This window comes from Chanodichthys erythropterus, chromosome 23, assembly GCF_024489055.1.
Source record: "Chanodichthys erythropterus isolate Z2021 chromosome 23, ASM2448905v1, whole genome shotgun sequence".
NCBI classification, from domain to species: domain Eukaryota; kingdom Metazoa; phylum Chordata; class Actinopteri; order Cypriniformes; family Xenocyprididae; genus Chanodichthys; species Chanodichthys erythropterus.
This window is the reverse complement of record NC_090243.1, coordinates 22,448,754-22,461,704: the sequence shown is the minus strand read 5'-3', so window position 1 is coordinate 22,461,704 and position 12,951 is coordinate 22,448,754. Positions and strand designations below refer to the sequence as shown.

Genomic DNA, 12,951 nt, shown 5'->3' with positions numbered 1-12,951 from the left:
GCCCAAATTTATTTTCTCTTCCCATTATAAAGTGTTTCCAGACAGAAGCGAGGCTCGTGGCGGGACAGGAATATTGGGCTCACTGTCATTAACCTGTGATCTCAGCTCCTGAGATTCTGGCTTAATTGGATAATTTCTGTTGCAGCATAAAGCACATTACTGCACTGACACGCGCTTGAATACGAACACGATTCACAGAGTAAACGAAGACAAACTTGTGTTCAGTGCAGACAGTCTCCTCTCGTTAGACGCCTGATTGAATTACATAATCGTCACATTAAACTGCATCATGATGGGTTTCTATAATTAAGGTAGAAAGGTTATAACACTCTTATTTTTTGACAACTAACACAGCATACTCGTTAACTAGATAATAACTGGTGCAAGTGTTTAACACTGCAGTGTGTGTGTGTGTGTGTGAATCTCCTCAGCTCAGCGGAGTACACCAGTCAACACAGCGACAGTCAATGTAAATGGCACTAGACCAACAGGTAGAGACGTTTCTCTGTATGAAACCCTCCGAACGACGCTTGTAGACAAAGAAGACCCTCCGTCTGCTTGTTTGATCTCCCGTGATCATGCGTGTGTGTGTTTGCATGCGCTGGCGGCTTGTGCTTCAGACGCCGTTATGATTTTGCACATGCTGTGGCTGCGTCAATCCATCGCGAACAACTCCTAGACAACAATGATCTCTTTTGTAAACTGACTTTGCAAAGTTTTAAAAGGGCTGTATACTGTCCAAAAACACTTCATTTATTATCCCTGAGCTCTACTTAGATTAAAATAGATTAAACTTTATTGTCATTGTGCAGACTATAAGAACAGAGCCAATGAAATGCAGTAATGCACTTATAGTATAACGTTAGTCAGGATTTTTCCTTGATCCATTATCCAGCTTCTCTCTGAAGATTATAATTAAGAGTTCTTGTAAACGACTTCTGTAATGACTGACTAACCACTTCACATGTGAACTGTATATACGTGCTTTGCTGTGCTCACACGTGTGCTGTGTTATGACATCACAACCGTGAAGATTCACTAACAAATCTGTAGATTTTCGTAGTATATTTTATTTCCAAAAGAAGCGAAAAATGTTTTACAGCGATGCCATAGAAGAAGCATTTCTGGTTCCTAAATATAAAGAACCCTGATTGCATGATGCTATTAAAAAGGCACTCAAATTCAAGATATGAGGGCAAAAAAACACCCCTGAATGTTTGTTTTTTTTGTGTGTGTTATATTTGTATCATATGATATCTTTTAGCAATATCACATGAGCAAGAATGCCTTTTTCCCGAATATCAGCACATTTGCAAATGTGATACTTACGGTTCAATAAACAGTAAGTTAATATTAGGTTACATTTTTAGACACAATATTGTCTTTTTTTGCTCAGTTTCACCAATGAATGAATGAACCTGAATGAACTGGCCATTTGAATGAATTGGTTGAATGAATAATTCAATGACTCACTCATTAAAACAGTGAATTTGTCGCCACCTACTGGTGGTTTTACTTTCATATTTAGAGTATCATTTCATTTTTTATTCATATTCATGCCACCTCTCAGCTGCATTAAAGGGATAGTTCACCCAAAAATGAAAATTTGATGTTTATCTGCTTACCCCCAGTGCATCCAAGATGTAGATGACTTTTTTTCTTCAGTCGAACGCAAATTATGATTTTTAACTGCAACCGCTGCCGTCTGTCAGTCAAATAATAGCAGTGATTGGGAACTTCAACAATAAGAGTCGAAAAAACTTCCATAGACAAATCCAAATTAAACCCTGCGGCTCGTGACGACACATTAATGTCCTAAGACATGAAACGATCGGTTTGCGCGAGAAACCGAACATTATTTATATAATTTTTACCTCTAATACACCACTATGTCCAACTTCGTTCAGCTTCCTGTTAGTGAGGTCTGATCGCGCTCTGACAACGGAAGTGATGTCTCGCGCTCATTGAAGTATATGGGCGAGACATCACTTCCGTCTTCAGAACGCGTTTTTTGACCTCACTAACAGGAAGCTGAACGAAGTTGGACATAGTGGTGTATTAGAGGTAAAAAATTATATAAATAATGTTCAGTTTCTCGCACAAACCGATCGTTTCGTGTATTAGGACATTCATGTGTCGTCATGAGCCGCAGGTTTTAATTTTGATTTGTCTAAGCAAGTTTTATTTACTGTTATAGTTGAAGTTCCCATCTACTGCTATTATTTGACTGACAGACAGCAGCGGTTGCAGTTAAAAATCATAATTTGCATTCGACTTATGAAAAAAAGTCACCTACATCTTGGATGCACTGGGGGTAAGCAGATAAACATCACATTTTCATTTTTGGGTGAACTATCCCTTTAAACAGTCCATGTAAATATACATAAGTGCCACTTTTATAGCTTTGAAAGTTTGTGTAATAAATTCTACGTTAAAATTAAAATATTTCTTTCTAAAGCTACTTTTTGTAATGTTTATTCAATGCTTTTCTCATCTAACACAATAATGACTTTAAATGATCTTTTGGGAGGTAATTTCTCAGACAAAACTGATGTAACAAATTTGCGATTAATTCGATTAATTAATCACGTAATTTAATTCGATTTAATAAAATATATAAATTATTTGGGGAGCCAAAAATGGTTCTTCTATGGCAAGGCTGTGAAAACCCCTTTTTGAAACCTTTTATTTTTAAGAATGTACGTAAATAATAGCCTAGTATATTTTACGTGAACAATTCAAGGCAATAATAATGATAAAAAAATATATATATTCTGCAGTTTTAATTCAATAATATAATGCAGTCAGTGTTCACTCTTATTGTTGTAGTGAAGGCAGATGCAGGACTGAAGCTGTCTCTGTGTGTGTGTGTGTGTGTGTGTGTGTGTGTGTGTGTGTAGAGATGGGCACAGCGTTGTACGGCACCGCTAAAGGCATTGCCATGAGTGACCTCATCACCACAGTAACGCCGGAGAAGAAAGTGGAGGAGACGCGTGAAGAGGAGCGAGTGCTGGTGGAGAGTGTGGTTGTGCTGGAGGAAGAGGACGAAACCACGAAGGCCACGGAGGTCTCGCTGCCCAGCCCTCCGACTCCTGCACGCCAGGACACACGGGTACCAAACACGACTTTACTTCATCTTAACCACAAATAATAATCATTAATGTCTCTTGAGCAGGAAATCACATGTGACACTGAAGACTGGAGTAATGATGCAGATAATTCAGGAATAAAAGACATTTTACTATATATTCACAAAGAAAACAGCTGATTTATATTGTAATAAGATTGTTCGTTAAGCCTGTTGAACTGCATCAGTTTGGTGAATGTCTGTGTTTTACCGTCTCGTTTTATTGGACTCTCTGTTCATTCCACTAATGGAGGTTGATGTCTATAAACTCTGATTATAAAGGCTTCACCTCTTTAACGATGGTCACGTCACCCTGTTTTCTGATAGTTCTGCTTCTCTCTCTGTTCACGCTTTCACTGGATCATGATCAGACTGATTTTACAGACACTGCTATAGATGGAGATTTGACGGCCACAGAGGTTTGTGATCTGTGATTCACGTAATTTCTCATCTGATCTCAGTTCAGATCTCCTCATGAGCTCGAGACTGATATTTGATATCATTCATTACAGGCTCCGGATGACAAAAAATATGTTCTGAAAATGTTCCCATTAAGTTATGATTAGCTGGCTGTTAGCTGATACTAGAGAGCAGGAATCATATGAACAGCATGTATTAATAATGTCAGACGTGATCGCTGACGTCAGACTGAAGGTTTGTGCATGGCAGAAAACAAAAATGCAATGAAAGATTGCGGTAATTAGATTGCTAATTAAGATACGGCAGGGTTGTTGATGTTCTTATTAAACTTTAATCTGATAATGGCCAATAATCATAATTGTTCTTCAAGAGATGGAAACATTAAGCCTGTGATGTTAATGAGTTTGACTCCCAAACCATCTCATTCCTTCATATCAACATTTTCTCTGATGTGTTTTCACTCGTTTGTTCTCATTATGTCATAATATCACGTGTTTTTTGTGTCTTTTGTGCAGTCGGATCAGGAGGACGAATCTGAAGCAAAGACGCAGGTAAGATTTGATCTAAATATTAAAATATATAGAGTAAAACTAATTATTAGAGTACGTTTTACAAGAAAATGCTATTTCAGTTTTCTTACAGTTTAATTTAATATGTCTCTTGCTGTTTCTTTGCAATTATTTGTGAATATTGTGAGTGAAAATTGTTTTAAAGTAAATCCTACAGCAGATTTTTTTTAGTGTAGTTGTCTTCTGATTGGTCGATCCAGTGTTCCAGTGTATAACATTCTTTGAACGTTTATTTGTAACATTCCAAGAATTCAGTTACTATCAATGACATCATAAAGACGTTCCAAAAATGATGCACTAAGGACATTTTCTGTCAACATTCAAATATTTGTTGTATAAACGTTGTTCTCAGAACGTTATGAGAACGTTAGTTGGGTTGTCGCTGTAATGTACGAATGAATGAATGGATCTATGTTTCCCTTCAGCCCAGTTTCATGAGGCGAATTAAAGGAGAGAATGTGTTTGTCAGACACAGTAAGCTGATGTTAGAGGTTGGTAAAGCATCACAGGCCGCTGCATGAACGTGTTTTAACTCTATACTCTATACAATTGGACGATTTATTCTGTCAGCTTCCGTTTCTGCCACTAATGTGTGTTTGGGTCAATGACGTGATGGGTCATTTTGTCCTTAACCCTTGTGTATTGTTCAAATTCACTACCCTTTCGTTACCCTATCTAAAGGGTTAATGGTGCTCAACTGGTTATCAACTGCAAAAATGACAAATTTTACCTCTTCCCAACAGGAAAAACCACCAACAATCAAGAATGCATGATTATATGGTGTCAAGGCTTTGCAATCAAAAAATGTTGTTATAATGGAAGTCAATGGGGCAAAATCAGCCACGAACAGTAAATGAGGGAGAAAAAATTCAAATTTGATGCTGCACAAAAACTAACCTCTAACCTATAACTAATCACCCCCCCCCCCCAAAAAAAAAAAAAAATCTGTGACATCACTTATGAACTTGGCAAATAAAGAGCAAATAAACATTTAGTAGTTTTGATCAGGACTGAGGTTGATTAACAGATTTATGCAAAAAAAATTGAAAAAAATATTTATCTGATACATTTTACAGCAGTTTAATTTAGTGGATGTTTTCATCCTGAACATAACGAAAGGGCAGTGAATTTGCCCACAGTGTATTGTTGAGTTCTTGAAAAATTTCAAAGCATTTTTCCAAAATATGTATCAAAATAAGATTTGTCACCAAAAATCATTCAATTTGCTGAAACACAGAGAAAGTTGTGGCCAAATTAAGACTCAAAAGCACCTTATAGTGGATGAAAACATCCCAACATAACATAAGGGTTAATAATAATAATAATAATAATAATAATAATAAAAAACACAGACATGACATTCAAAGTATGTAAGGTAGCACAACTAGATCTCTTTTATTGAATCCAAAAGGTTTTAATTATAGTTTGCTTCATATAAAGGTATTTTAAAGATTTTGAAGTGTCAAAAGGTCATTTGGTTTAACCGTCCAAATTTGTGATTAAAATATCTTAAAATGTAATAAATGTATATATTTTATATTCTGGTATGATTTACATCATATATCTCCATAGTGCAAAATGGTATTAAAATTATGTGTAGAAGTCGTTGATTTGTCATATGAGAAAGAATGTCCGGAAAAATGAATTTCATTGATGTCATTCGGAGTAACCAATATAAAGGGACCATTTTGGATCAAGTCACGTGGTCAATATCATGTGACAGGATGTGACATGCAAAGGATCACATGGTCATGAAGCAAAGTCACTAACTCTCTCTTAACTATTTGATAAATTCATGTTTTCTCTTGATCATACGCATGTCCCGAAACATCAGGTCATTTGGTGCAACCGCTATAAAACATGGAAAATGTTGTAATATTTTAAAAACTTGTACTAAATATAAAATGTTTGATTATCCTTTTGCTAGCTAGCTAGATATCAGCCTGTTAGCATTGTTTGAAAATATTGTCATTTGGTGTAACCAAAAGTGTCGTTCGGTAAAAACGAAATTTTGCTTAAAACGAATAACTTTTTGGTGACAAATTCGGTCCATCTTGTAAAATGACAAAAGCAGTGTTAATTGATTATATAAACCACATAATCTCACTGTTAACACTTAATAAAACTTCTAAATTAATTATATCTCCATTATGTTTTTTACACTTATTCATCAGTTGTGTGTGTTTGCAGTGGCGGTGAGTGGTTTTACTCACTGGAAATTAATTTTAAAGCCTTGTAGTTGAGCATGTGTGTGTCTGTATCATCTGTGTGTGTGTTTGCAGTGTGTGTGGCGGTTCTGACGCATATTTGCAACACCTCGGAGCATCCAAGACCAAGTCCTATCTATTCGAATGGCGAAGCAGAACGTATTTTTTTGTTAGTTGGGTTGTTTGGCAAGCTTATGGCCTACAATGGAAAATAGAATTAAAGACAGATTTTGAGTGAAGGTTTTATTGTGTGTGTGTGAAGGTCCACACTAGTCCTCCAGCTGAAATATGGATGAATCTCTTGTTGTTCTGGCTTTCTTCAGGAGATCGAGCGTACGCCTGAGGAGCTGGTCAAACATCAGACCAACATCAGCGAGCTGAAGAGGACGTTCCTGGAGGGAGGAGCGGATCGAACGGGTATGACCGAGTGGGAGAAGCGTCTGTCCTCGTCTCCGCTCCGATCGCCTCGTCTGGATGAAGCTCCCATGATTGAGCCGCTGGTGCCGGACGAGGTGAGATCAGCCAGTGTTTTGTGCGGTTCAGATGGAAAACTGCTGTAATTACGGCTGTTTGTTAAAAGACAATGTTTTTTGAAATGGATCTGAATGGAGCAGCTTTAGACGAGAGTGACAAACGATTTGCCGCCAACAGAAAGTCTCTTATTGATTTCGTTTTTGTGCAAGCAGTAAAATGGAGTTCATGGATCCAGCGTTTAGCTGCACTAAGCAGTTCAGACCAGGGAAAATCATTATGTGCCTCTTACATAAACAACAGCATCTGTGGATGGAAAGACGGGAAAATCCTGTCCTCAATTAGTATCACTGTGTTGAGTTTCTGTAGAGATATCTTGACATCCTTCTGAATTATAAATCTAATTTCACTTAAGAATAATTTTTATAATGCATTTAAGAATACTTTCCCCATCAGCCGTATAAAATGCACAACACCGCTGTATTCTGCGTCAAAGGGACACGCGCTCAGATGTAAACAAGCCCAACGTGCACGAGAAGCACATGACGGAACGAGTGATGGAGACGCGCTGAATGAAAGTGCACATTCACTCTGATGGAACAGCAGAAATGCAGCGGTTACCCCGGAAACTGCTAGTGAAGTTTTCAAAATGCTTCAAACAGCCATTCATTTTTGTAATCTCAATGTTGTTCATCACAGCACCAAATACTTAATACTTAATAGACTATTTATTTTCAAACTTAAACATTTTTATATTTTAATCTGGACTACAACATGCCCTAATGATTAGAGATGTTCTGATTATTTGTTATTGTTCAGTAAAACTGAGACATACGGCTTTATTAGTTAACATGTTAATTCATTATTACCCAACTGACAATTAAAAATACTTAAGCATTAATTATTATTAGTCAATGTTAATTTCTTAGTTACTGTTTAATAACATTACTAAAATCAACAGAACTTATTTAATGGACCTGAGATAAAACTAATGATCAGCTGTGTTTCCTAACTAACATTAACAAAAAATGATACTTTCTGTAACAAATGTAGCTTAGTTAATGCATTAAATAATGAGAAATGTTCTTTATAGCCTAATTCTTTTGCACTTTAATATGTTTGAAGATTTTACTTTATATATTTTTGGTGTATTGTATTATTGTATTTAAACAGTCAGAGTTCTTTTTGTTATTACAAAGAGTTCTTAATCCTGTTATAGTATGACAACACTTTTTTTTGCAACTTATTTCAATATCATGATAATACCGTATACCGTGATAAAAGCTTCAGCAATTAATCGCAACATGAAAATGTGATACCGTCACATGCCTAATCAATATTATATCACTATCTGTCTATACTGTCCATCAAAATCAAGATAGACTGCTCTGCTGCATCATGCATGAATCTTTTTGATTTCTCTTCCTTGAGGTCAAGCAGGAAGCAGCGGTCGAGGACACACAAGAAGTGGCCGCAGCAGCGTTGGAGACGCAGGACGGTCTGACTGACAGGAAGGTTGATGTGGTGAGTGATTCATTCATCTGATTCTCTCCGATCTCTCGATATCATCAGATGTTCATGATCATAATGAATCGTAATGTGTGTCGTTGTGCGAAGAGTCCGACAGTGTCCATCTGTCCAGCGTGTCTGTTTTCAGTCTCGGACTCAGGCGTGACTAACGTTGCTGTTACTCAAGCTTGCTAACATGATCTTTGTGTGTTACATGTAGGAGTCTGACGGGTGGGTCATTATAAACAAGGTTCCTCCGTTTGAACCAGATAAAGTTCCTCCAGTCGAAGCAGGAACGGTTTCTCAAATGATACCAGAAAAGGTACAAGAAAAAGCCTCTTCTGTTGAGGTTCATGTAAAGAGGATGGCTCCAAAAGTACCGGACAAGGTTTCTACGATAGTACAAGAACAAATTGTTACAATTGTACCAGAAAAAGAAGAGCTTCCTCTAAAGAAGATGGCTCCAAAAGTACCAGAAAAGTTTTCTACGATAGTACAAGAACAAATTGTTCCAATTGTACCAGAAAAAGAAGAGCTTCCTCTAAAGAAGATGGCTCCAAAAGTACCAGAAAAGGTTTCAACAATAATACAAGAACAAGTTCCTCCAATTGTAGCAGAAAAAGAAGAGGTTCCTCCGAAGATAGCAGAGAAAATTCCTCCAAAGGTACCAGAAAAGGTTTATACGATAGTACAAGAAAAGTTTCCTCCTGAACCCGAAAAAGGTTTATCTGAAGACGTTCCTCCTAAAGCACCACCCAAAATTCCCCCAAAGGTACCAGAGAAGAAACACACCGCCAGCTACAGATTCGTAGCCGCGACAAGCACCGTATCGACCACCGAACCTTCGGAAGACAAACCGACCAAAGCTCAAGAAGGTTCAGAGCAGTTTAGTAGATTTTCCGACTCCAAAATCTCTGACCAAGCCGTCTCCATCAAGGTGATTCCTGTGACGGTGGAGTATCAGAGCATCACCGCTCCGCTCATCACCGTGAGGAAAGTCGGGACACCGTCGCCCTCTGGCGAGGAGCCTGGAGAATCTCTGATGACCGAGATGCGTCTGCGAAGCTCTCCGACGGTACGCTCTCCGCTCAGATCTCCCATCAGATCCACGGCGGATCTCGGGACGGTGCAGTTTCTCACCAAAACCTCCCCGACAGCCAGAGTGGTAGGATATATCGTCCTCGGCCTGGCTTTGAAAACACAGACAAACTCCGAAGCCAGAGCTTCTCAAACACTCTTGATTTGTGTTGTTGTTTTGGGCTGCCGTCTGACACAAATCCCTCCGGCTGGAATTTGCTGTCGCACTTCTTTCTTAGAGCAGGAACCTTGTTTCTTTCCTTCATCCACTTTTATTTCTCCCCTTGTTTTTGGGAATGCCGCTGCTTTGCTTTTAGTCATGACTAAAGGAACGGCAGGATCTTTATTTTGCACTCTGGCTGCTGCTGGATATGTGGGTTTTATTTGTGAGAGAGTCTGTCAACAGTGCCCAGCTAACAGAGAACGTTCCGGCAAGGTTCTCCCAAAGTTATGAACAAACGCTTTCATAGTAATAGTTATCTGGTTATCTATTATTTGTTCTCAAAACATTAGCACAAAAACAGTGTTTTTTTTCTGAAACAATATGGTTGGATGTTCATCTAACGTTTTTTAAATGTTGCTACTTGTTTTAGAATGTTCAGAGAAGATTCAAAAGCAACGTTCCCAAAGTGTTTGCAAAATGGAATGTTCCCTTAAAGGGTTACTTCACCCAAAAATGAAAATAATGTCATTTATTACTCACCCTCATGCCGTTATGAATCTTTTGTGTTGAATCAGCGGTTCGGAGCGCCAAAGTCATGTGATTTCAGCAGTTTGGCGGTTTGACACGTGATCCAAATCATGATTTGACACAAAAGATTAATAACGCTCCGAAGCTTCCTGAAGTAGTGTTTTGAAATCGGCCATCACTAAATAAGTCGTTATTTTGTTTTTTTTTGCCGCACCAAAAATATTCTGGTGGCTTTATAATATTAATATTGAACCACTGTACTCACATGAACTGATTTAAATGTTTTTTTAGTACATTAATGGATCTTGAGAGAGGAAATGTCATTGCTCAGACCTCCCTGAGCCATCGGATTTCATCAAAAATATCTTAATTTGTGTTCTGAAGATGAACGAAGGTCTTACGGGTGTGGAACGACATGATGGTGAGTAATTAATGACATTATTTTCATTTTTGGGTAAACTAACCCTTTAACGTTCACATAATCAAGAAAAAACATTTTAAAAACAGGACGTTTTGAACATTCAGAGAACGTTCAGAAATAACGTTCTTAACTTAATGGGAATGCTAACAAATCCAACACTGTGTCCTAACCAGATGCGCCACGACACGCGATAAAAGGTATCTTTTCCATGTTACCCATTTACTACCATAGAAGGAACAATAATGGTAGTCAGTGGGGGGCGAAATCTGTTTGGTTACTGACATTCCTTCCAAATATCTAAATTCATTACAGTATGGAACAACATGAGGGTGAGTAAATGATGACATAATTTTCATTTTTGGGTGTACTATCCCTTTAATGTCCAACGCGACGGCGACACGCGATGATTCTAGTTTAGAAGCGGTTTATATTTTTCTGCGACGATCGCGGCTGGAACAACTACACAAAGTATGGCAATGATCATCTCAGGTACTGTTTATGTGCTTTATTTAATGTTAAACGCGTCTAGTGTGAGTTTGAATAGCATTCTAGTGTGTTTTTTAGCCGTACTAAAAGCAACAACGGACAATTTACCTCAGATATTCAAAATAAATAAAAGGAAACAAAAACGTTAAAACTATCAACTCATTGTGAACAGACAAGTGTATTCTATGACAAAGATTGTTTCAGTAACTCAAAATGTATTTTGAATAATATTAAACTGGTGTAATATTCGTGAATTTGATCATGTACTTACCCTTTTTCGTTGCGAGTGGCGGGAACTTGCCGAAAGACCCCGCCTACGCGCTCTTCTGAATGGTTGTGATTTTTGATTGACGTCGTGGACAGACAAATAGTTAGTCGCTGGAATCTTATCGGTGTAAATACAGTAATATACAGATATTTATGAGTCCAAACACTTTTTAAGGTCACAAAATATTCAAAAATCACGTTTTCATAACTTAAATATGTTCTTAGAATATATTTTTGCTAGCTGGGTGAAACAATGTGTCTCTGTGTAATGAGTGAAATGATGCTGAAGGAATAAATATGTGATTTTTATTCATTTTAATGATTAAAACTTATGCATCTTCTACAGACATTGCTATACAAACAGTGCGGTCAGTGTGTGAAAGATTATTTTATATTCCTCATCAACAAACATTCAATTTAGTTCGCTGTTTAATTATTCATTAGCTGCAGTGTCTATGGTGATGACGCCACCTGCTGGCCAAAGGTTGTCATAACACCGGAAGAATTTCACTGCAAAAAAATGATCTTCCTACTTAGTCTTTTGTATTTAACAATTTTGAAACTAGTTTGCATTACTAGATGTTTGCAAAAATACCTTCATCATCCATATTTAATGTTGCCATATGTCTCTTCTTCTTTATGTAGAGTTAATTTTACTCTTCCTAAAAGTCTACAATCTTAGCACCAGGTTTTATTCCTGCAGAACTTTCAGTTTGTTGGCAGCGCCACCTACTGGCTAACAATATAAATAACATTTCTGCTCATCATAACCTTAACATCTGCTCGACCGCACCGTTTGCATGCTTGGCTTCAGCTTCTTTCAGCATCTGATTTTAAGCATGCATTTTTATTCCTAATTAATTTTATTTCATGCACTTCTTTGCACAATGCATATTCAGTGCAGCCTCTCATGAACGACAGACCCTTCACTCTCCTGAAATACCCAGAATGCTCTTGTGCGTGTGCGATATGAACTCTGTCATGTGCTTTAATGCTGTGTGTCTCTCTGTGTTCAGCCTAAGCCCAGTTTCGATGAGATGTCTCCTGAGCTCACGGCGCTCTTACAGTCCACACGCAGCTGGGCTCCGTCTTCATCTCCGCTCGCTTTACACAAGGTGTAGACTTCAGACTTCACATTAACACACATGTTGATCTGCTGCTCTGAACGTGTGTTTGAGTGTATTCAAGTCCACATATTAAACCACAGATTAAGGTTGTATTCATCTGTCCTTGTTCAGCCTCTGTCTCTGTCAGACATTACGTCATCTCAGCCCATCGCTCTCATCTCGCAGATTTACAAGCACAGTTCATTTGCCAAGACCCAATTACTGACTGAATAGCCAGAAAAAGGAGGAGAAACGGAATATTTTTTAGTTTATTTGAGTTTTAGTTTATTTCCAGTTAATAATTTTAGTGCTTCAGCTTAAGCTGATTTCAGTTTATTGCCAAGGCAACATACTTTAGGAAACGAAAACTGAAATAAAAAGCAAAATAAATAAAAATAATAAAAATGAAATAAAAATAAGTTAAATAGAAATAAAAAAGTAATAAAATGACAAAAGCACACAACAAAATTACTAAAACTTAAACTAAAATTAAAACAAACTATAAAAATAAAAAATTATTTCTACTAATAAATAATAATTATGTATAATTAATTATATATATATATATATATATATATATATATATATATATACAAATAT

At 37.3% G+C, this 12,951-nt stretch overlaps 1 protein-coding gene across 13 annotated transcripts in view; it reads left to right on the top strand.

The window, feature by feature from the left end:
- Positions 1–12,951, top strand: part of epb41l3a (erythrocyte membrane protein band 4.1-like 3a) — a 52,382-nt gene that overhangs the window by 30,041 nt on the left and 9,390 nt on the right. For 4 of the 13 annotated variants that reach the window (XM_067378683.1, XM_067378691.1, XM_067378688.1 and 1 more), the window contains 8 exons: positions 432–491; positions 2,901–3,112; positions 3,499–3,546; positions 4,063–4,098; positions 4,542–4,607; positions 6,647–6,835; positions 8,226–8,318; positions 12,262–12,360. In XM_067378683.1, coding sequence (XP_067234784.1) covers positions 432–491; positions 2,901–3,112; positions 3,499–3,546; positions 4,063–4,098; positions 4,542–4,607; positions 6,647–6,835; positions 8,226–8,318; positions 12,262–12,360 — 803 coding nt within the window. Of the gene's footprint in view, positions 1–431; positions 492–2,900; positions 3,113–3,498; positions 3,547–4,062; positions 4,099–4,541; positions 4,608–6,646; positions 6,836–8,225; positions 8,319–10,362; positions 10,387–10,455; positions 10,493–12,261; positions 12,361–12,951 lie in introns of those variants that run through there. The other 9 variants (XM_067378687.1, XM_067378685.1, XM_067378693.1 and 6 more) reach the window with 8 other exon arrangements.